General features: G+C 34.4%; 2 protein-coding genes across 4 annotated transcripts in view; both read right to left on the bottom strand.

The window, feature by feature from the left end:
* Positions 1-84: 84 nt before the first annotated feature.
* On the bottom strand, positions 85-2,527 carry LOC119068182 (larval serum protein 2-like). Its single transcript, XM_037171677.1, has 3 exons — positions 1,681-2,527; positions 560-1,612; positions 85-486 (listed from the first exon to the last, which is right to left on the bottom strand). The coding sequence occupies exons 1-3, from the start codon at positions 2,504-2,506 to the stop codon at positions 242-244; spliced, it is 2,124 nt and encodes a 707-aa protein (XP_037027572.1). The 5' UTR covers positions 2,507-2,527; the 3' UTR covers positions 85-241.
* Positions 2,528-13,559: 11,032 nt separating this feature from the next.
* LOC119068193 overlaps positions 13,560-24,610 on the bottom strand; it is a 132,951-nt gene continuing 121,900 nt past the window's right edge. For all 3 annotated transcript variants that reach the window (XM_037171692.1, XM_037171691.1, XM_037171693.1), the window contains 5 exons: positions 22,710-22,801; positions 22,518-22,628; positions 17,134-17,208; positions 16,661-16,855; positions 13,560-14,406 (listed from right to left, as the gene is read on the bottom strand). In XM_037171692.1, the coding sequence (XP_037027587.1) occupies positions 14,023-14,406; positions 16,661-16,855; positions 17,134-17,208; positions 22,518-22,628; positions 22,710-22,801 (857 nt within the window). In that variant the 3' untranslated portion in view covers positions 13,560-14,022. The remainder of the gene's footprint in view (positions 14,407-16,660; positions 16,856-17,133; positions 17,209-22,517; positions 22,629-22,709; positions 22,802-24,610) is intronic.

Raw genomic sequence — 24,610 nt, 5'->3', positions numbered from 1 at the left:
ATTCGCCCTGCCAACCCTTGTCAAATTAAGTCAGACAAAGCGAGCGAAGGATGAAGAAAAGTTGAAAAAAACAAACCGAACTTCTCGCTTCATATAAATTAGTTGTTATTTCTCGTTTGTCACAATTCTTGATTTTTTTTTACATTTTCTTTAGCATTGCTTCCTTAATACTTAAATAATAATAAAAATAAAAAAAGAAATTAAAATTACAAAGTCACAAGCATCGTTTTATACAAACTATTTAGTGGGCAGTGTTGATATCCATTTCCTTCTTGTGGAAAATGTTCACGTCATAGTAGTACATGTTTGGTGTCATCCAGTATTTCTCATCAATAGGTCTGTCGAATGGATAGCCGAATGGCAGATTGTCGATGTAACGACCACCACTGCCAACACCACACGAGACTGTCTTGTCGAATCCGAAGAATTGCTCAGTTTTTGGTGCAACGTATGGAGCGACAAAGAAGAAGAATTGGAACATCATACCTGAAATGACAAACATGGGAAGAGTGGTAAGAGATCAAATTATTCTTCAACGGATTGATCAGCAATGACATACCTCCACGTTTACCCTTAGGCAACATCAAGCGCATTGGGAATCCGCAATGAGCTTCAGTCATATCCAATGGGAATTTAACTTCACCTTTAACGGCCAACATGACTTGTTTGTATAATTCAAAGTATGTGGTGCGATCACGGACGAACCATGAGAAGTCTTCAGATTTACGTACGATGTCGTTCTTTCCAGCCACCAAGTCAACGAGGAAGTGATCCAATTCGTAGAAGTTTTCACGGTTTTCTTCGTAGGTGAAAACGTGTCCGTATTCGTCGTACTTGGGTCCAATGAACACTTTAACGATTGCCTTTTGGGCAATCTCGGATCCAACGTGCAATTTGAATGTGAATGGTAAATGGTTAAGACGGGGTTGACGAGTTTTGATGACGAAGTCATATCCATCGTAGTGAGCAATACGTCCGAATTGCTGGAGAGTAGTCAATGGCTTGTTATCGAACATTTCAACATCGACAACATTGGTGATATCTGAGTCGAACTTGTCGAAGAATGTGACAAGCTTCTCGATTTCAACCGATTCAATCTTGACACCCTTGAAGTTGAGCTCATCGAATGTGTAATGTGGCAAATGTTTCTGCCAGTGGAAGTAGTATTTGACCAAATTCTTGTACAATTGGTAGAATACCGGATCACGCATGGCTGTTTCAAAGTGTTCCAAGGTGCTTGGAATAACTTTGTGTTGGTCGACGCGGTCGATTGAACCACCGAGCAATCTCTTAGCGAGTTCCAAGTAACCATGTAGACGGACGAATTTACTGTCTGGATTGCCTTGAACGAAGTTTCCTAACCATTCAACGGATTCGGGTTTGGTCAGATCCAAGTATTTGCCTCCTGGCAATGTAATGAATCCATATTCGATGGCATCACGGATGTGACGTTCATAATCTTCAACTTGATCTACGTCATAGTAGTTGTGCTCCTCATAAACAGTGTAGTGGTTGTCTCTTGATGGGAAGAAGTCTCCGTTGTAATAACGAAGGGCTGGATAGTATCCGGTCTTGATTGGTTCGTACCAGCTGAATTCTGGAATTTCGCCGACTGAAATTTGATTGAAAAGAAAGTATTAATAAAGGAAGGAACCTGCGACGGAAAGCTGAATAACTTACTATCGTTGGACAAACGTTCCAAGTAGTAACGAGCCAAGAATTGTTGGTATTGGAAGAAGTAGTATTCACCACGACGATCCTTGTGCAAATTGTATTCATCACCTCCCATCCAGAATGGATAGTCAGCATGGAAGTAGTAGTAGTAGGAGTTTAGACCAATATCTTCGGTGAAGTAAGACAATTTTTGTTCGGGATTTGTGTGAACATAGTATCCGGTGTAGTTCGATGGAATGATGACAGTGTATACGTCTTCAACCTTCTTAATGCCATAGAAGCCTTGCATCTTGTAGTTTTGAGCGCGTTGAATCACTTCACTGTTGAAGAAGTAGTATGGGTAGATTTCATATGGAGCTGGCAAAACAATGCCAACCATGTCGGTGCGATGTAAAACAGCAACAGTCAAAGCATAGATGAACATGCCTTCGTTGACGTGGAAGCGAGCCCAGACCATTGTCTTGTAGAATGTTTCCCAGTCGTTGGCATAGTAGAACACATGGAACAATGCAATGACTTCCTCTTGGTGTTCGTAGTCCATGACGGAGAACACTTCGTTTAGTCCCAACATACCATGTTCGTAGAAGCGCCAGAACTCGTCGACAACTTCTGGTTTGGTATAGTGAGCCCTATAGTCAACCAATTTGAATTGCTTAGCTTCGTCGTACAGTTTGACAAAGACATCATTCTGGTGAACGTGTTGAAGAACCTCAAGGATGGCCTTTTGTTTTACCAAAAACGTCGAATCGGCGTATTTCACATCTTTTGTCATATAAAAACCACTTGCGAGTGCACAAGCACAGGCGAAAACTAAAACTGTGATCGATCTCATGTTGATGACTGATACCTTTCTCAGCATTGCTGGTGCCTTTTATACCACACTCGTTAGATTAGTAAACGCAAAACAAAAACCAATCATCATTCTTGCACTGCGTTTGATAACCCGAACATATACTAAACATGCACCGGTCGATATCTCATTGTTGTTGTTATTTCGTTTATGCAAATGATTTGAAGTTAGAATAGAAATAAAAAAAAACACGACGGGACTGATAAAACGAATTCACCTTATAAAAATTCCATTTTATTATTTGCCCCTTAACCTCGTATCGTACTTAGATTGTCTAACAAATGCATTAAAAGTACCTACCATACATTTTACGAGATTACACGTTAGGTTGAACAAAGGTGACCTGGTAATATTCTAAAATTTATTATCTCCGCAAGACGAAAATAATGCAAGAAAAACAAAAATTGGGATTGTTTGAATTTGGTCTGGCTGTTCCGTGCAGACAACCGACTTTAGCATGACATTTTCTTTCGCTCATAACCATGAGCCAGACTTTGCACAAGCAACATTCTTTGATCGAAAGAAAATCCAATCAATCATCATTGAGATAAGGAATTTTATCCGCCATTATTAGTGGTTGGAAGTACAATTAAATGAGTTTTTCCTTTGCAAGAATCTGCAATTCATAGACGTAAAATAAACATACTTTCAATTTGGTAACGCTCGTTCTAGTGCTGTATGTTTGTAATGTTGTCGTATCCATTAAGGTCGGTCAATAAAAGTTTTTTCTGTTGTGAGAAACTCTATCTTATTCACATATCTCATTGCAAACTTTTCTGAAACCAGCGGTGACACGTTTACAATGAATTATTTTGTGCTCGCACTTTGCTATTTTGGCTATGAGGTACAGTTTAATTCTCAATGTGAAATGGATGTTATCCTTACCCAGACGACCACGATAGTCAGTCATTACATATATTACTCAATTTGACTAAGTACAAAATGAAATAAAAAAATCTATTACCTCATGTGACTTAACATACGCTGTACACGGAAAAAACTGGCGTTATAGATTGGCGTTATAGATTGCGTAATAGTCGAAAATTAAAAATCTATAACGAGTTAATGGTAATTTAATCTATTAATCGAATCGTAATCATCGTAATGGTCGTAATAGATTTTTAATAGGCAAAATTACGTAATAATTACGAAAAATACGAAATCTATAACGAGTAATACTTGACTAATTATGTAATGATTACGAATTACGATTTGCTTGAGTAATAAAATATATTATTCGTTACAGATTTCGTAATTATTAATAATTACGATTTGTTTGAATCTACTTTATTTGCTACTTTCAAAGACGATCAATTTCAGACTAAAATACTGAGTTACTGCATGCGGTTATAATTATCATTAGAACTTGTGGTGACTGGTTTATTGTTAAATAAACTGAAAAATAAACCATTGAATTTGATTTTTATTTTTCACATTTTTTTTTCAAACAACAAGTGACTACAATTACAAAAAATTTTGTGGTTCACCAACTAAAAGCTAGGTACATATATTTTATTCTTAGATATACGTGACCCTAACAGGCTGACCCTAAATACACTTCGGCCTACAATATTTCTTAGTCCCTAAATAATGTAAGTTCATTGGAAAGTATGTGATGGAGTCAATGTTCAGTAACACTTCACTGGTTTCAGTATTCAAGGCAACATAAAGATCAATTTTCCAGAAACCCCATAACAACGTAATTATTATTTTCATTACGATGTAATGGATTCCCGACGAAACCTGCTCACTGACATTTTTTTTAAATCAAAATTCCTTCCAAATAACAAATAAAACTAAGCAACGTCGATACCGTCATTGAAACGATCGATTTTCCACATAAAGATCAATTTTCCAGAAACCCCATAACAACGTAATTATTATTTTCATTACGATGTAATCGATTCCCGACGAAACCTGCTCACTCACATTTTTTTTGTTATCAAAATTTTTTTTTTTTTAGTCAAGATACCTTCGAAATAATAAATAAAACTAAAGTACGTCGATAGCGCAATTGAAACGAGTACATTTGCCAATAAAAAAATATATTTTTACCATTATTACGAAATCTATAACGAATTCAAATACGAATTGATTGTAACAACGGTTCGAAATAAGAACAATAAATATATATCCTCAATAGCAACATGCGTAGAGTCGTTGGCGGTCCGATTGTGAAGTTAAGCATCAAGTGTCAAAGTCAGTACTTAGATGGGTGACCAATTACGTTAAGTATTAAATTGTAATTATATAATAAAATGTAACAATATTAATATTAAATTTCTCTCATTACTAATCACTTACATGGCAGCACAATTCAAATCTACTATAATTAACAAAAAATCTATAACGAAATAATGAAATATTTTTAAAATATCAATTATAATAAAATTATATTATTCACAACTATTACATTGTAATATATTACGTAATCGATTACGCATGTAATAAAAATGATTGCGTTTTAATAAATTATAAATAAAATCAATTACACTTTAATATTACGTAATCGATTACGACGTAACATTATGAAATCTATAAATGTAGTCATTACGCGTTATAGATCGTTTTTTCATTACGATCGTTATAGATATCTATAAAAAATCTATAACGCGTTATAGAAATCTATAACGAAACTATTACGCGTTATTGATTTTCCCCAAAAATCAATAACACATCCATTAATAAATTACGAAATTAAATACATCGTTATAGATCGATTTTTCATTAAATCGTAATTGATTTTCTCCACACAAATCTATAACGCCAGTTCTTTCCGTGTACCAGCATACTTTACCCACAGCTCATTTGTTGTTTTTACTTATCGCTATTGCCGATAACAGGTGATATTGAAACATCAAAATCTTTAATTTTTAAATCGAATCGAACAATATGTGTAACACTCTCACACCTCCGCGTTTTTATGTCTCTTCTTTCTGCTCCCAAAAATCTCGCATGCTTTTAGTGTAGAAGATACCTGATTGTTCTGTTGCTTGCTCTTCCACATGAGAGAGTATTTAGAAATCAATTCCCAAAGTGCTTATAGCACAAAGATTTTCATTGTCCGATTTTCGGAAACAAATTTTTGAATTTTCTAACAGCTTTATCAAATTCAGCCCATGTTAAAACCAACAAGGAACAATTTTCAGGTTAAAAATTTAAGAACTGCTAAAGCTTTGCTGGAACGATTTTCTTTTTTGTTCTTATCACCTTAAGCAGAAATTCTTGGAAATGGGGAAAAGGTTTTCTTAAATTTTTCCGCTCCTTTAACCAACTTTTTGTTTGATTTTTCTATCATATCTTGATCTTTGAACCGTTAATTCTAAGAAAGGTTAGTCTATGACAGCCTCAAATTCAAATTGTAAACTCGACAATAATATCGATTGACGTTTTCAGGTGTATTTTACTTTTAATTCAATGGAGGAACTGGTAAAGTGGTTATGTAGCGATTTTAACAGTTTAGAGTAGAATTTTGTTTCAAAAATTTAAGATCGATGGGATTTTTTCTTCAATCTTAAATCGTCTAACATATAACGTCAGTGTAATCCTGATTGAAATACAAAATTAAGAACTGAAATCGTTTATGGTTTAATTAAAAGAATCGCTTTGGGGTTTTAATATGAGCTGCTCCATCCATTTTTGTATACCTACGTTAAACAGACACCTACAATTTTATGACATGACACACTGACCATTAAAACACGTGCTATCAACGGCATGAAATTTATTTTGAAGTGTAAAGTAGGTCTTTTGCATCGATTTGTTGAAATTACTTTGAAGATTCGATATCGGTTCGGTTTAAAAGTAGATTACGTATTCCCACTCTCGCGTCATTTATATTTGTGCAAGACGTATAATAGTAGATTACGTCCGTGGGTCCAAATTTTTATTTTGACGTTATAGCCTGACCCGAAGTAGATGTCGGTATTCTTGCTCGTCAAAATAAAAATTTGGACCAACGTAGGTACTGTGCCTTACATGCATATTTCATATGAGCAAATATAAAGTAGGGCCAAGTTTAAGGGAATTGAATTCCCGAAAATTCCTATGTTTTATTTGCTCGTAAATCTTTAAAAATATCGTTTAAAATTAATTGGCTAGCTGAATCATCAAAAGCAAGCAAATTTAATTCGCTTAAAATAGGCGGAACAGCTGTAATTAATAATTCACGTATCTGCTCTGGTATGTACGAATCAAATCAACCGCTCCAGATACTTCCACGACTTTGCATTTTCGTCACCGAACCATGTAAATTTGAATCTAACTAAAATTTATTGCTTATGTTACGTCTTCGTTAAGCTGAATTATATCACAATCTTGATGAAAGATAGCAAAGGTTGAATTTACCATCTGACTCGGAACTGTAATATTTCGCTCCACCCTACCATTTCACAAGAATTCTCAAACACTTAAGAATCAATCGTTTCAATTAAACGGAAAATTCGCATCGATCACCCTATAGAATAAATTTATGATGGCTACACCACTTCAATTCTAATCTTATCGATTAGAGACACTTGAATTTCACAAAATTATTCGATATGTATGGATTCAACAATGAATGGTAAAACTTTTAATTGAATTAAAATGTAATCGATGCCGACAATTTCGAACTAGATATACCATTGAAATACGATGCCATCCCTTAACTTTTCGATGCATATTAATCCTAAAAATTATGCGATTGTGATAACAGTGCTCTCGGTTTTGCGGCTTGTTACTGACCACATCATTTGTGTTTTACCGAAACACCTAGCATAGTAATTTGGTGTGTCAAGTACTACTTTAATTAATACCGTTAGTACCATTTGATTGTGCTGTGATTCGCTCTATTAATGATGCTATTTGTACTACGGCCCGTTTATACAAGGAAGCATCAAGTTGCGAAGAGTGCGAAGAGTCACTTCGTACTGGAATAGAGTAGAATTTTGACACACAAACTATTCTATTGCTATGCTAGGTGCTTTGCCGTTACATTTTATTCCATAAAATGTGTGTGCACTTTTTTCAGAAATTTGAAGTATAAGCTTAAGCATATGAAGTCAATTGATTTCGATAGATTTTAATGGAAACGAACTGTGTTAAATTCCGTTTTATACAGAAAGGAAACCCGTTAACCGTTTACAAATCTCCTTCATATCCTATCCTCAAATACGATACGATGTAAGGATAGAAGTATTATTACATTGGGTCATTCAACATCGTTTTTATTTTCTGTACAATTCGAAAGTTCAAAAAGTTGTCGTTCTGTAAGTACATACACATAGTACAATTCTGTCTACTGTCTGTCTACAATTCTGTCTACTGACCATCTCGCTAACTTCGTAGACCTTAAATTACAATAAAAGGGGTTAGGATTACACCCTGCACCTAAGCCTTTGTTGTGTCTGCAGTGAATCCTAGAAGAAAATCCACAAATCGACAATGACAATAAATTGTTTAGTGGTTGAAGAGAGTACACTATCATTTCACAACGATGATGTTATATCGTCAGGCTGTTTGCATAATTTAATGACATGAAAAAAATATTTTTAGAAATAAATTAATTCCTTTTTACGTAATAAAAATGTAAAAATTCCAATTAAAATAAATTATTGTGCAATCACGCTGATACACCGCACATATAGATACAGAATCCTGGTCAATGGGGTCATCATTAAAGAGCGAAAATGCAAACGGCGAAATTATCACAAATTTCTTATTCTCTCAATTGTGGTTCGGTTTTCACTTATCGAACACATGCAATTACATTTTGTTGATCTAATTATTGTGCACATTATTAATACATGTCTTATACCGTCTCCATGTTGAACCAATGTCTGGGGCTCTGATTACACAGCAACAAAAAAAAACTTTATCTTAATTCAATTCGCACCAGAGTTCAATGGAACTCATCGCAGATCTCGACAAAATGCATGTTACAAGTGTATTTTGAAATTGTTTAACCTACACATCGAGTGATATTTTCGTTCAAACTTTTCGTTCGTTGCTATCAACATGAATGTGCAACGCTTGAATTTACTAGCAAATGAATTTTTCAGGTGTCCTAATTTTCGTGTGAATTAGGAAAAGCTGCAATATAGTAATAGAAGTACAGCGAGAGCATTAAAATAACTTCTCCTCCATTACACTGTCAAAAGATTAGGAAACTCATTGAACTTTAAGTCATGATTTAATAGGAACATTTATATACGTAATAAAATTGAATATTCCATATTTTTCCACTATTAATACACCAAATAAATTGTTCAGATAATACGTTGCTCAGCTCTTGTTATAATATGCAACTTACATTTGGAAAAGTTTATTTCTTATGGATTTCGCTCGTTAGTCTATTATAACTTTCATAGAAGTTTTTGCTTTAATTGAACAACTTAGAGGTTTTTTAACGGTTACATAGACGTTGAAATTGAAGGATGTTTGTTTAGTTTTGATTCTTAATTGCACCGTAAAAAAAAAATCATTTTATTCTGTTGATCTGAATGATCTGCAATTCGGATGGTGTCAAGTTATTTTTTAGAATGGAAGTTATACAGTGAGTAAATCTCTAAAATGTTTGATTTCAGTATATTTAGCTAATCCTTCTGTCAAATCTTTTGACAGCTTTTTACGTTTTAGTACGTTTTCTCTCCCAGCAGCAAAAACCCTATCCCAGCAAAAAAAGAAACTACATCGAATGCCGCAAATGCATTTAAAAACGAACATTCGGTGAAATACTTTTTTATCACACCAAATGTTTATCATTTTATACAAATATGTTTATCTTTATAATAACATCGGTGAAAAAAAAACCTAATTTTGTCATGCAAAAATATAGATAAAAATTGACAAAATTGCCGACCACAAAAATATGTCGTCGATTCTGATGCATTTTTTATGCATAGCAAAAGAAGACAGGATTTAACGTAATATTTTGTCTCACATAAAAGTTCAACTTTCTTGTAAGACAAATATTACGTTGCTTGTTCCTGTCTTCTTTTGCTATGCATAAAAAATGCATATAAATCGACAACATATTTTTGAGGTTGATAAATTTGACAATTTTACTTTTGTTTTCGAGATCTCAAAATGGTTTCTTCCCCCGAAGTAATCCATGAATCGTCTGTATTCAATTCTGTTTGCATTCAATGCAACTTTTTCTAAATGCAAAAAGAATTGAATACAGACGATTCATGGATTACTTCGGGGGAAGAAACAATTTTGAGATCTCGAATACAAAAGTAAAATTGACAAATTTATCAACCTCAAAAATATGTTGTCGATTTATATGCATTTTTTTTGCATAGCAAAAAGAAGACAGGAACAAGCAACGTAATATTTGTCTTACAAGAAAGTTGAACTTTTATGTGAGACAAAATATTACGTTGCTTGATCCTGTCTTCTTTTGCTATGCATAAAAAATGCATCAGAATCGACGACATATTTTTGTGGTCGGCAATTTTGTCAATTTTTATCTATATTTTTGCATGACAAAATTAGGTTTTTTTTCACCGATGTATGAACATATTTGTATAAAATGATAAACATTTGGTGTGATAAAAAAGTTATTTCACCGAATGTTCGTTTTTAAATGCATTTACGGCATTCGATATATTTTCTTTTTTTGCTGGGATTGGGTTTTTGCTACTGGGAGAGAAAACGTACTAAAACGTTATAAGCTGTCAAAAGATGTGACAGAAGGATTAGCTAAATATACTGAAATCAAACATTTTACAGATTTACTCACTGTAACACATGGGTTTCGGTATGCCTTTATCTTTAAGAGTTTCGTTTTAATGCCCAAAACCATTCGAACTCATAAAAAAACCGATGGAGACAAGGTGCTGGAGACATCAACTAAAATCTAGGCACGACAATGGAAGCAAGAGACTTTTGTCGAAATCATAAAAACTGATAGATGTTGAGAAGTGCTAGGGAAACGACCTAGAATCCGAAAATCTAGGAACCATGCATGGGAGCAGGTTGCTTACGTCGAAATCAATCCAAATTAGTAAAAAAAAGGCTTGAGACATCAATTCTAGAACCAAAATTCACAAACAACAATGGGAGCTGGAGGCTTGTGCCGAAAACAAAACGAATTCATCAAAAAACCTGATGGAAGTTGAGATGTGCTAGAAAAATTATCTAGAATCCCAATATCTAGGAACCGCCATAGTTCATGCCAGTTTTTTTTTTCTGTATTACAGCCTGTAAATATTTTTCATATGCAGAATGAGCACCAGCTGAATATCACCAGCTGGTGTAAAAACAAAAACACTTTGTATTGTATACAATTCAAAGACAACCTACACACAGTGCATTTCTACGTTAACGTCATCTACGCGCACATAACACGTATGAATGAAGTAAACACATTGTTAAGAATGTGTTTTGATTGTTTATCATACAATAAGTGTCTGTTAGTAGATCCAGCTGGTGATATTCAGCTGGTGCTCATTCTGCATATGAAAAATATTTACAGGCTGTATGGAAAATAGTAATTTAGAAAATGCAGTATCGGGTCTTGTAGACCGATTTTAATGAGTGATAGTGTTTTGGGTTTCTCATATCTTGAAATGCATTTGATCGTTATATTGAATGTTTTTTTTCGTAGAAACCACAAATCTTAAATCTCAGCTCGTCTGAGTTTTGCACGAGTCTCACATAAAAACGTAGATTTGTTAGTTTAACCCTGTGTCTACAGAATTCGAAAATTGCTGAAACTATTTATCACCTGCAACGCAACGTAGGCTTTATTAACATTCTCAAGCGAATATATTCTAAACCATCAGTTAAATATTCAATAATTTGGAAATTATTTTTCGGAAACTGACTAGACGAATAGACAGGAGTTATTCCTACGAGCTATACAAACCTTTCGCTTTCGATACATTACCTCCTTCAACGTATATTCATGTTGTTTAAAATGTTTACAGACAAAAAGCTAGTCTCAGAAATATTGGCTGCGGCGAACATAGAATATAACATAGGGAAAACAGCATTTTGAGCATGAGCGTCTAACACAACCGATAAAACCGATAATTATTTTGTGTTGTTTATGCATCGAGACTGATTTGTTGCAGTTTTGCTTGCGATAGACATAATAAATCAAATACTAACTATTGAATGTTTTCTGAGAGTGAATCACTCGATTGAACAAAAATGTTTTGGCTTACGTGAGCTGAATAAATAAGCTCAATCCGATAGCATATATGTTGTGACAGAAAAGTAACAAAAACAAGTGATTTCTTATATGTTATGTTCTAACGCGCCCGTTATTTAAGATCTTTTTCTCTTCAATCTTGTTAGGCTGTGTATTTTTTACACTCACGAAATGTGTGTTCATTGAAGTCATTTTCATAGTAAGAAAATTCGATAACAAATTATTGACGCTGTTCAATGGGTAAAGTTAGGAGTCATAGGCCATTCTCCAATAGTAGAAGATAAGCAAACAAATAACTGTTCAATTATAAGAGTGGAAGAGCCACTGGAATAGTGGTTTCAAAACGAAAAGCCAATCTAGATCGTACAACCATTAAGAAAATACTTTTCACCCACGAAAATTTCCAACATCAGCCCGCCGTGCTGGCAGTATTTCGTCGGCCAGTCTTTTTCCGCCGTTTATTCTTTTAGCTCCCACTCTACCATATAATTCCATAGAATTCTGAAACAATCATCGGTTGGGTTATCGGGTTCAAGATAAACCTTTCTGTGATGGAATCCGAATCAAACTTTGTATTTTTTAAACGAATATATTTCTCAAAGTTGTGGAGTTCATCGAAAATGTTACATAATATAGATACAATGAACATCAAGCATCGCAGGTAAGTTTTTTTTTTCGTTGCTTTTGTAACAACGTATCAACGCTGATTAGTTTGCTCGACAAGTAAAATAGGTATAAGTTTCAGTAGTAGTTATTTGAGTTTCATGATGTTACTGGATTGGTTTATTCCCTTTACTGGAAGTCAGGGTTTTACGGCAACAACAACATGTAGTAATAGTAGGCATTGGAGTGCACTATGGCGAACTACGGGAATATTGTTACATTGGTATTAGTGTATTTTGTGATATCTTGAGTAATTTTCCACGGATTTTCATACACTCTTTCGACGTAGAATTAAAGGGTCTCTGAATAATTTTTTAAAGAAGTTGAGGGTGTTTTTAATAAAAATAAATTCGAAAGCATAGATTGGGAGATAATACCGTAGGTAGTGGCAAACATCTCAAAATAATTTATATTTTTCACTGCTCTGTGAAATGATAATTTGTGCCTATTGATGTGGATGGATTGACTTAAAATGCAAAAGCTTAAACCGCGCGGGTACAGTGAACGACATCTCAAATGTCTTACTGTCATCTTTTTCAGATAATGTCATTGTGAATTTGCAAGAATAATTTTGAAAACTCGAGCTGCTTGCCATTTTCTCCGTTTTTCGCGAACAATTGCCAAAAATAAAAACGCACCAGCTTTTGCTTTATTTTCAGAAGTTTTATAAATCTCGTAGTATTAGCCCGTGTAAGCTGCAAAGTTTGAATTTTACGAATTATACCTTTAAATTCTGACATGTAATTATGTCAGGGACTATTTTCAGGAAAGTCGTTTTCCCATATTTTCTCAAATTTTCCTACATTTTTCCAAATTTATTTTAATTTTCAAAAAAAATATTTTTGCAAAATTTTGGAAAAATGCAGAAAAAATTCGGAAAAATTTAGGAAAATATGCGGCAATTTTTCTCAAAAATAGTCCCTGAATAAACTATCCCGTTCGTCTAACACAATGTGAGCGAATAACTTACCGTCAACCTAGATCTCCGACCCTGCCTTTATTATTTTTAATTAGAAGCGGTTTTTCGTCAATCTTGGTAGTCAATAAACACAGCAAAATCAATGCAATGTAATTAATAATTTACCTCACAATGTATTCCATGTGTGCTCGTTTAGCAGAGCACCGCTTCAGTCTGGCTGCGACACTTTTGTTGAAACATTTCCGTCACAATTTATGAAAGGTACATAATCAAATTGAAATAGCGCTTGCATTGGAGAACAAGTGTGTTCGTATTTTTACAAATTATTTTTTATTTTTCTCTATAATTTGTGTCACTTACATTCTTAAAATGGTAATAATTTTTTTTTTCTGGTTTTGCTGTAACATCACGTTTATAATTCTATTTACATACAATGTATTTCATATTTTTGTTATTTACTGCATTTAAATTGTTTATTGTATAAACAAAATTTCAGAATTTTCTTTTTTCTTGGCTTTTGTTTTAATGTTTCCTTTGTTTTTGTTTCTGTTTTTTTTATTATTATTTTTAAATTTAATTTTTATTTTAGTTTTAATTCATTTTTTTTTTTCATTTATTATTTTTCATTCGCAATAACTATTCATAATTGTATTTGGTTTTGTTTATCAAATTATTTCTTCTTTTTTATCCATTTTTCTTCTCTCTTTCTTCTTCTTTTTCTTTCTTTTTCCATCTCTCCCGTTACAACATTCATTCACCAATAATATTATGTCGTCACAAAAACATTTCACCAAAACAATAACAAATTATAAATAAAAACATTAATTTACTGAACGTGTTTCGAACACTATGTCCAGTCAAAGGTGAATTATCTGGATCGCCCGACGCACCATGTTTCGATCCATCTAAGCCCAATAAATTCGGTGACACAGTTGTATATGATTGATTGCCCAACAATACACGTTGTTGGACATTTTTGTGATACACATGCAGTATGGATACTTCGCACAATATATTCAGGCTAGCTAGATATTTTGGTGTTTGTGCTTGGAATGCATCCTGCAATATTTGACTGTGCGGATATAGTTCTAATGATGAATAGGTGGCTGTACCCTCGTACGATCGATAAACAATTCGTTGAAATGGTGTTTTGTATACCTGTACGTTTCGTATGGAATGGATATATGGGAAAATGTTTGAAAATTGGTTATAGGCTCAATCATATAAAATGTACCCCAGTTACACACATAAAAGGTACATTACATACATACACATACAAATATAGTGCAAATATGTGCAAATATAAATATTAAATTGAAAATTGAGGAATAAATAAAAAAAGAAAAAAAATTTTTGTTCTCAAATAAATTTGTGTACGCGAAGGATAAATGTGAAAATTTGAATAAAAATAGATGAGAAAAACTCGATATATGAAAATGTATTTTCTGCTGTCGAAATTTTATTTTTGTATAATGGTTATGGGGATATTCAACGGTTGCAAAGTGTATACAAGAGTAAAAAAAAGAATAATCAAAATATTCCAAAACAAGAACACACACACAATAACACACAAAAAAAAGAGTCGTCAATATATCGCAGTGAGAGATATATTTGCGAATATCATTTATATACGCGCCAATGTTATATGATATGACTGATAATCGGATTATTGATTAGAAGCTTTTCTTTAGAAGTAGAACGAAATAAAATAAACCAATTTCGTGAGCTTAAAATTTGATTTATTAAAGTAAAGAAAAGTGTTACATGTAGCTACCTACACTATAATACAGAGTGCAGGTGGAATTAAGGCGTGTAAAACGGAAAAAAGAAATTGAAATTCGAATTGATTTTTTTTAATTTGGATAAGAATTAATTTGACGACGTGACAGCCAATAATTGGTTGCTGTGAACACAGTGAACGTTTCTTGTGCGATGTACGACCATCAGATTTTTGCGTCAACTCAAAAGTGATCCAAAATCAACGGTATTTCTGTCTTGATGAGAGATAACATTATGGTATAGGGTAGACGACCGAAGGTTAATTTTTACCACTGTATCCAAGCCCTCACCAAAATTGATACACATTAGCTTTCCTGAACCATGCAGGCTGTGAACGGGATGAAACAGTTGTCACGCACTAGCATTCCCTTAAAACGATCCGAGCTCGAATTCCCGTGTCAGACAATTCCACATGGATTTTTTCCTATCTAGTATATCGGACGTTCCCAACGTATACATCAACTAAAATACAATGAATACCTAACTTTCCTCAGAGAGTATTGGCATACTTCGAGGCGCTGTGGTTTGTAATAGAGGTGAGAAAACTTTGGGTTGTGGGCACGAAAGTTTGGTATGCCAACTCATCTCTAGTTTGTAAGTCAAGTTAGTCTGGTGGTCTAGACTGAACATGTTATTGGCCGAAAAAGGTGCTCTAAAACAAACAAATTTTTCGTGGGAACCTTGCGTCAAATGATCGGTTGACATTAAATTGCCCTTACTAAATTGCCATCTGTCTGCCCTGATTGGACCGAAATCTAAAGATGTCTCTATAGCTATCTCTTTTCTCCAAGGAAAATCTCTAACAAATATTTCTTTACAAAAATACTTAAACCCGAAATTAATTTCCAAAAAATATTGGAATAATCACAACAAAATTTACAATCCTCTCAGGATTGGATTAACCCAGATTTCGCACAGAAATTGCAAATTGCAAGCCACTTACAAGAAATGAATACCGACAAATGTACATGATTTTGTACAATCGAGGTATTGTTCTCGATGCTATTGTTTCAGTTTTACAATTTTGGAACGGTATTTTAATGTAGAGTATAACGAATGAAAAATTGTTCAAATTCGCGAGGCTGTGAGCGCATTGAGCTAACAGGTATGTATGTGATAGAAATGTTGAACTTTTTGCCTGCTATTTGAATCAGTCAAACAATACGTTGAATTTGATGCTGCTAAAACGACAAGGTGCAAACGAATTCTAAATCAATTTCGATAAATGGATGGTTGAAATTGATTTTAAGTTGTAAAAATTGTTTTAATTGAAGTTACGGCTAGTAGCGCTGAATTGAACGAAACTAAGAATTTAAAATTCGTTCTACCATATTTGTCTTGATGGTGAATAAGTCTACGTCTTGAAGCATTCAGCGCCACCAAAAATGGTCATTAATGACCCTAGTGAGTGCAATTTGGCCTGTCTCCGCTGTCTACACAAACTTGTATCTGTTTATGTTGTTTTCAACTCAATAGATTACAATGTCCCCCAGAGAAATATGTTCAAAAAGCCAAAACAACCAAAGTAAAACAACAACAACAAAAAAACCCAACAAAACTAAAATTCAAAAATCTACAAACGACCACAGTGATGCAAAGCAAATTTTTATGATAATTTCTGTACTGTACTTACTTTCCTATCGTTTATATACCAAGTTATATTCGCCGATGGATAGGATTTACCCACAGTGCATGATGCCTTAAAACTATCGTTGGAACCGAGAACTTTTTTATCGATTTGCATAAATGGATCCTCGTTCGGTAGTTCAACAACTTGCATATGTGAAATACGAATTTCAGTATGAAATAGCGGAGCGTCCTCAGATACCTTTAAAGGAAAATATTTGTTTGTTATTGTTGGATAGCTCTGCATATTTCTTTCGGTATATCTCGAATTAAAAAATTGTTTTTTGTTTGCTTTGTTCTAGAACATTATGTGAAGCATCGGTAATGCTGGTATATTATACTGGTATATGAGAGGAAAATGTAGAAATGATTAAACTTGGATCAGGATCAAGCATCTCGGATTCACACGAGAAAAGTAAAGATCGGTTGATGGCACAAACCGTTCGCCAATAAAAGCAATAATTGAAAATGTTCACTCACCTCACATAAAAACTGGCCAGACAAGTCTCTTGTTACGCTACGCAGTGTTACTTGTGTCGAATCGGATGATGATAGCTGTAAAGAGATGCAAAAACAATAAAATTGAACGAAACATTTTTCGACACACAAAAGCAAAATTCCGTGTTATATGGGCCAACGTTTCAAAAAAGCTGCATATAAAATGACATTGTGCATACAAGTTCCCCCCTCCCTCGAAAAGCGATAGAATGATTTTGAAAGGTGTGCGAGAAAAACGAAAGATTTGTAGCACCCATTAAATAATGTCGTTAACTCTGCCTGCCTGCGTTGTGTGAAACGAAAATGCACACAATTTTGTCGAATTATTTCGGAGCCATCTCCACTCGTGTAATTACCTTTTTCAATCTAATACGCCCGGTTGTGAAAATTCAGCGAAAATGTTATGTGTTTTTCAGTTACCCGCCACTCATCTAATGACACATAAAATTTCCGTTTTTATGACAATCTCATCAGGGGAGATGGGAATGAAATGTTTTTGCAGTTGCAGAACAGAATGCTCTCGTATGTATTTAATATAGCTCCGGGAATCGTAAAATTATTGATGTTACACATTGGTATATATACGACGACGATGACAATGATAACGGTTAGATGTTGTAGATTATAGAAGAGATAGATATAAATTGCAATTTTTATTTTATTTTCTTTCGGATTTTTTTTCTTCATTCGGTGTGTGTGACTACACTCAGACGACAATGACATAAAACCAGGACCAAGAGAATAATTTCATGCATATTCAATTTATAACACAATAATCTCTGTGAAAGTGATTTTTTTTACTACATTAATGTATGGATGGTGTAGGAAAGCGTGAATAGCGTTCAACGAAAAAAGAAAAGAAAAGAATTTGCTTTACAGTCGAGTGTAGAAGATATTAGCTAAGTAAATAAATTACGTAAAATCTGCATAAATAACAATGAAATCTCGACTGAAATTCAATTTTTATATCCTTGTCGTAAGCTCGAAAGGATGAAACAATATTTGCATTTTTCGAAGAATTTTTCATACTTTTTTGTGTGTGTGTTAAATCCACAATCAAGCACTTCATCACTTAAATATATATATAAGCACTCACTCGTCGCCTTTGAAATGTGCATTTTACTTTTTTGTCATCAGAAAATCTGAAGCGCGGGTGTGGGTGGTGTTTAGCGTACGTCTTACGTAATCTACAATTTATGTATCAATACATTAAACCATTGGCATTTGCGGCGCCGATTCTTATGGCAGTCGATCAATTCTGAATAATTTTTTTTTTTTTTGGACAGGCCGGATGGAGTGTTCTCATTAAAATGATGGAGTGTTGGTATAAATAATTAAAGTTCGTAAATGCTTTAAGAATCACAGTTTCGCAGGATTTTATCGCAAAATTTCTAAGTTGTCCACTTAGCTTTACGATACAAAACAATGGGCTTTTCCACCATCACCATCATCATCATCATCACCACAATCATAATTTACATTCACAAAAACCAATTCGTATAATCGAAAAAGCCAACTTTATGTTTTGTACCCAAATTAATGTTAATAATTGTTTCAAATCATAACGACTCTTTACGTGTGTTATATGTATACAAAACATGGGTTGCGATGGCACCGTTCTTGTCCATGCAAATTCTCGTTTTTTTTTTGTGTATATGCAAAAAATTCGAAATGCATTGAAGCAAAAATCTACTGTGACATGCTGGCGTTTCGGTTGTTATGGTTGTTATACTCCTCGTCTACAGAAACTAAATCATAAAGCTAATACACCTGGTTGTAGAAGATTTATATTCAGCGAATCGTTGCTTGAATAAATTTGGATAAAATTTTCGACTATACAACGAGGACTCGTTACATTGCCATAGGTTTGTGTGTTGGAGTTTTTTTTTCCAGTTTCGTTGAAACTGCAGAATGATAAAGATTTTTTTTTTTCAAATCTCTTTTTGATGTGCTTGTTATTAGAACGATATTTTAAGTCTGGTCACAATGAAGAGGTTACTTTCTATGGAAAATGCATTTTGGGAATTTTTTTTACGGATAAATCAGACTTGGATGGGTAATGTTGCAATTTAGAAGAATTTTAAGCATGAAAATTTGAATAGTTTGATGTTGGCATTTTAATTACAGTTGGAATTTGAATTTTCATTTTTCCTCGACAATGTAAAATCATTTTTGTTTGTCCTGTAAAATTTAGGGGAGTGACAACTGGGGCTTGGGTCTGTAGGATCGCAAATAATTGCATCTGGAATTGTAAAAGAATTTAAAAAAAAATCGAAGCTCTTATCTGAGACACAAGGAAAAGTCACGTACTTCTGGTTTGGTTTGTATTTGTAATTAATTCGTTATCCAGCTTGTTTGAGCTTGTTTAATTTCCAAATAGGAAAACTCAGAATTTACATAAAGAAGTAGATAATTGCACAGCATTAATGCATTGCTCTTTTCAGAGCATAAATCGACCTGACGGCAATATTAAATCTATAGTTAGCGTTTTATATAAAATCTTGCAGGGTTATCGACTACTTTATAGAAAATAGTGTCACACGCCCAGAAGCAAATGCAGATGAAATATATCTACATAAAATGTACAGTGAAAATGTCAAAGAAATGGGCAAATGCTGTCACCCGGCTTTAAGTAGTCTATAACCCTTTGCAAAATCTATTACTTCATTCGTTTACACACACCGCGTAGCTCCAATATGTGTTACAATTCTAAGGAGCTACAACCGTTAAACGTAAAAACAGTTAAATTGATAAACAAGGACAGCTAGTAAGGCTAAATGTATCAGGAGGTGATGGAAGCAAGCTTAAATCTTCATATTAAATTCAATAAATAGTCAGAAATGAGACTTATGCTCTTTATTCGATCGTGAATGAAACACAGTTAATTTAATTTAAATCAATTCGCGTTAGTAAATACGCTTTTAATGAATGACAAAAATGATTAAGAGTGAGAGAATTTCTGATCGTTGGCGGAAGACCATTAAACAATATCGGACCAGAATAAAGCAGGCAAAGTTTTCCATAGCTCGACGAAACCTTAGGCTTCTTCAGCAAGTAAGAATACTTTGTTTCGTAGCAATTGAGGTTGTCCGAGAATTGCAGTCAGTGATGTTTCAGATCATTGAAACAAAAAAAAAATGCAGACTGCGTATTCGTACATTCGCTGTACCGATATCTCAATGTCAATGGCAATCGGTGGGTGGCTTGCAGTGCCCTCTTTTGCAAGCCGCTCAATCAACGACTTTTTGGCAGAACCCCACACGCCAACACAATACGTCAAATGACAATGCACAGTGGAAAAGTATATCAGGCGGAGGATCTTTTTAGGCAAGAAACGGAGACGCTTAAGGACTCCAATACGCCTGGACACAATCGAGAACAGATTGGAAATGTGATCGTCCCAACTCACAAATTGATCAAGAGTTAAGCCTAGACACTTGACCGAAGAAAAAACATTATTCTCAACACCGTTAAAGGTCAAAACCAGCTGACCGTGTCAACCTTCGCATGAGGCTTGCGAAAGTGAACCAGCTTCGTCTTATTCAGGTTGAGAGTAAGCTTGTTCAAACGGAAATATTTTGCAACAGCCCGCAAGTCTTTGGATATATCAGAAACGTTTTGAGCAACGACTGCAGAAGAGACGAACATATTCTAATCGTCGGCAAACCCGAAGGATGTGGAATGGATCGGCAGCTTAAAGAAATAATTAATGCACACAACAAAAAGCAAGGGTGACAGAACGCCACCTTGTTTATATTTGACGGACCATCCAGAATGTTATGTAATCGTGGAACCAGAGTTGTTATCACTAAAAGTGATTCACCTTCATGAGAAAGTCAATGTTCATTCTGAGTCGCTCATAAGGCCACGGCTTGAAATCTATGTGAAATTGTTCTATGACCCGATACGAAAAACTATTTAATTGTTCTCCGACTTTGGTTATCTAGCGCTCGAAGAGTTAGAACGAAGGTAACCCCAGTGTACATCTTGGCAACTACACATCGTAGAAAATCGATATTGCTGTCAAAACCGAAGGTATCGCAGCTAAATGAAGAAAACAAAAAAAATATTTTTCGTTGGCAGGTATGGCATGCCTGACAAATCAAATTTTCAAATTTTGAACCTGTCCGGCACACCCTCAATTCTTTATTCGACTTTAATGTGTTCGCATTAACCCCGATTTCGATTCTCTTTTATGTGTGGTTGGCGAGATATATGCACTTTTATCCTAGTTCCTCGAAGTTTTTCGTATCGGCCGTAGCCTTATGAGAGACTCAAAGTGCCGTGGTGCACTAGTCCAAGAGATATATCATTGGAAACGACTTTTATTTTTTATTTCATTTCTTTTTTTCGTTGATGAAATCTATTTAGAAGAACTGAATGGCAGATTTTCGTTAAAAAAAATCCAAGTTTCTTCCCTTTTTCCTACGGCGGTAGCATCTTCTTCAGACTCCATTTCTCCATTGAAAACTAGGCACTCAATCAAAGCTAAACAAATCTTTATATTACGGCATTGGACACTTTGGTAACGTTCACTGCCATTTTTTTATAATCTGAGCGATATTCGTTACGGATTCTCTGAATTTTCCGCTCGTAATCTTAAAATCAAAACTTCCTCTTCGCTTAACATTATGTTAATTATCACAGTTGGTTTATTTATTTTCCCTGTGATTCTTACCCCAATAGAAACATTAGGATGCATAGTGGAAAATGTTTACGTCCAAAGTGTAACACAAGCGAAGCGGAAAGTTTTTTTTCTACCTCAAATCTCTGGGCTTTATGTTAAAAAAAAGATTCGTATGTAGGAGAGCAGAGCGAAATTCTAAAAAGTTTTTCCAAACAAAACCGTAAAGCTGAAACAATTATTATAATTTTGTACCGCTGTTTATTGTATGTAAGTAGATAACCTTAACAGCACGACGTTTTTGTTCCCTTAATTCATTATTAAATAATTTCGACCTCCTGCTATTCTCGTTCTCGTTCTTAACATAGAAATGTACATCGTTCATTGCTCATGCCAGTTGGTCAGAAAACGCAAGAACAACTGATTACATTTTCATAACGTTTTTCTTTTGCATAATGTATTCTCGGGAACAGGAAAAAACAAAAATTTTTTTTCGTTCGCTTTTTTTTCGTCCTCATTTTTTTGACTCATTCATATATTTGCTCAAAATAAATCGTTGAGTGGAGGGGGTTAAGAAAAAGAAGACGGAAATAATGATGCAAGCGTAAAAAGAGCTAGGAAAACGTTTTAACAAGAAAGGAAAAAAAGAACACCAAAAACAACAACAACAATTCGCTTAATATTTTGTTATAGAAGGTGAACTTTATGTCTCATGAAAAAAATATGTTTCCAATATACTTACATCTACAGATATTCCGCTTACTGTAAAAACACGTGCAGGTGGAGATTCTTTAGGAACATATCGATAAAACTCTTCACCCTCGAAGTACCAACGAACCGAATATAGAACCGCCTATATTTATTTGCAAAATATTTGATTGTAAAATGAGTACAAGAAAACGGGAAAAACAAAAGGAAAACATTGAATGGTTACCTGTTCCAAGTCATACTGGCAGGATAATGTGGCTGCGTTTCCCATGATAACAGCTTCTGGTACGAAGATTTTTAATTCGCGCAAACAGAATCCTGTAAAAGAAGAAGTAAAGACATTATATGAAGTGGAAATGCCTGTTCATATTGATAATTTTGAGTCAGTTAAAAACGACGAGTAAAAAACATCTTCTTTCCTTAGCCAGGTTACAGCGGTGCTGTGGCACGACCTTTAGTCTACATCCTCAGTTCAGTTCAGTCTGTCGACGATAATAGATCTGATAAACATGAGATTTTACCTGTCGTCGTCAGAAAGACTCACAGGGATTTCGAGGGGTTGTGTGTCATATGTGTGATAGATCTTTATTTTCTAATTCCATTTTCAGTCATTACATAAGCTCATCGTAGTTCTCGTACAAGTCAGATTCAATTTCTTGGTGCACGTTTATTGTGAAAAATTACAAAAATCGTGAAAAATACCAAAAAGGCCATGTTTCAAGTCACAGCAAAATCAAAAACGCGTAGACTAAAATGAAACGAATTGTGTAGTCTTGGTTTATCCCTAAAGTACCTAAAAGCCCTGTGTTTTTTATTCGAGAAATGTTAAACAATATTTACCACGAATAATCCGACAGACCGATTTCTCGAATCTGCTAAAAACATTTCCGTAATATTCAGCAACTCAAATGGTAAGTTGTTTTTTTATTGCAATTGTTTTAAGTAGTTAAACATTAAAGAGTGAACGTTTCGCTTGAGTTTTCGTTTTTAATTCATAGTAACAACCAAGATTTGAAACAAACATTTTTCTTTCGTGAAAATGTTTATTAATTGACTCAGATTGTAGTTTTTTTTTAAGTAAAAGTAGGTGGAAGGTAAAAAGCACCTTTCATATTTTAACACTTTGTAGCTTGTCTGGGTTAGTTAGAGTACAGATGAACAATAGATTGACTCAATTTATTTTTGTGTTTTTACGAGAATTTTCCAAAACATGCTCACGGTACTATACAGGTTGTACCTTAGCTTCGCTTGACATCAATCGAACAGTAAAAACATTGGCCATTGTTCATTTGTTGTTGTTGTCTCGTAGGGCGAACCCCTTCCTTGTGGCGTGGATCTACTGATCCGTTATGAGCCAGGTCAATTTACAAAAAAGTCTAAGATATCGTGCGCGCTAATGTCGATCACGCGTACAAATTTTCACAAAATTTAAGATGGCGTCACCGCCATTTTGTAAAACAATAGTCTAAATTATTTGTCTTTCACGTATTTCCCTTTAAGATGGTAGGATAACCAAAGTCTAATTCACAAAACACGCTCACTTCATGGTCAATTAAGGTGGCGGGCTAACCATGACGACATCACAATTTTAGCTCGCTCAAGTCCCCAAGACAGGCTCAAACATACGACACTCCACTGAGGAAACCTGGGAACTCGAAGTATTTACCAAGGGCCGCAAGTCCTCACCGGCCGACGGCTGAAACGAGACTCCATTGTTCATTTTAAACTCTCATAACCGATTTTTAATTGCTGCCAACGTCTTCGGATTAGCTTTGTTGAACATGAAGCAAAGAAACGAGGTTACTACAACGCTATCAGCATATTGTATCCAACCTACTATTACAGAGGTTGGAGTGCTGTATACAATACAAGGTGATAAAACATCAGCGAAAAATGGTAAACCCAATTTCAGCATTTATATTGGCATGGAAATATAGTTGGTAGAAAAACTTAAAGAATTCTGCATATCTCGAGGATAATTTCCAATTTCTTCTTCAAAATCTGAATGTCATTTTCTATAATCAAATAATTCTTTGAGAATTATGATCAAACTGTTGAAAAGAAACCAAAAGAAATATTCCAAGAAAGTCCAAGTTAATTTGAAGTAATAGAGTAGTGGACTGAGTT

The sequence above is a fragment of the Bradysia coprophila genome, assembly GCF_014529535.1.
Source record: "Bradysia coprophila strain Holo2 chromosome X unlocalized genomic scaffold, BU_Bcop_v1 contig_173, whole genome shotgun sequence".
Taxonomy (NCBI): Eukaryota; Metazoa; Arthropoda; class Insecta; order Diptera; family Sciaridae; genus Bradysia; species Bradysia coprophila.
The sequence above is the reverse complement of the archived record's forward strand: the minus strand, read 5'-3'. Positions and strand labels throughout refer to the sequence as shown.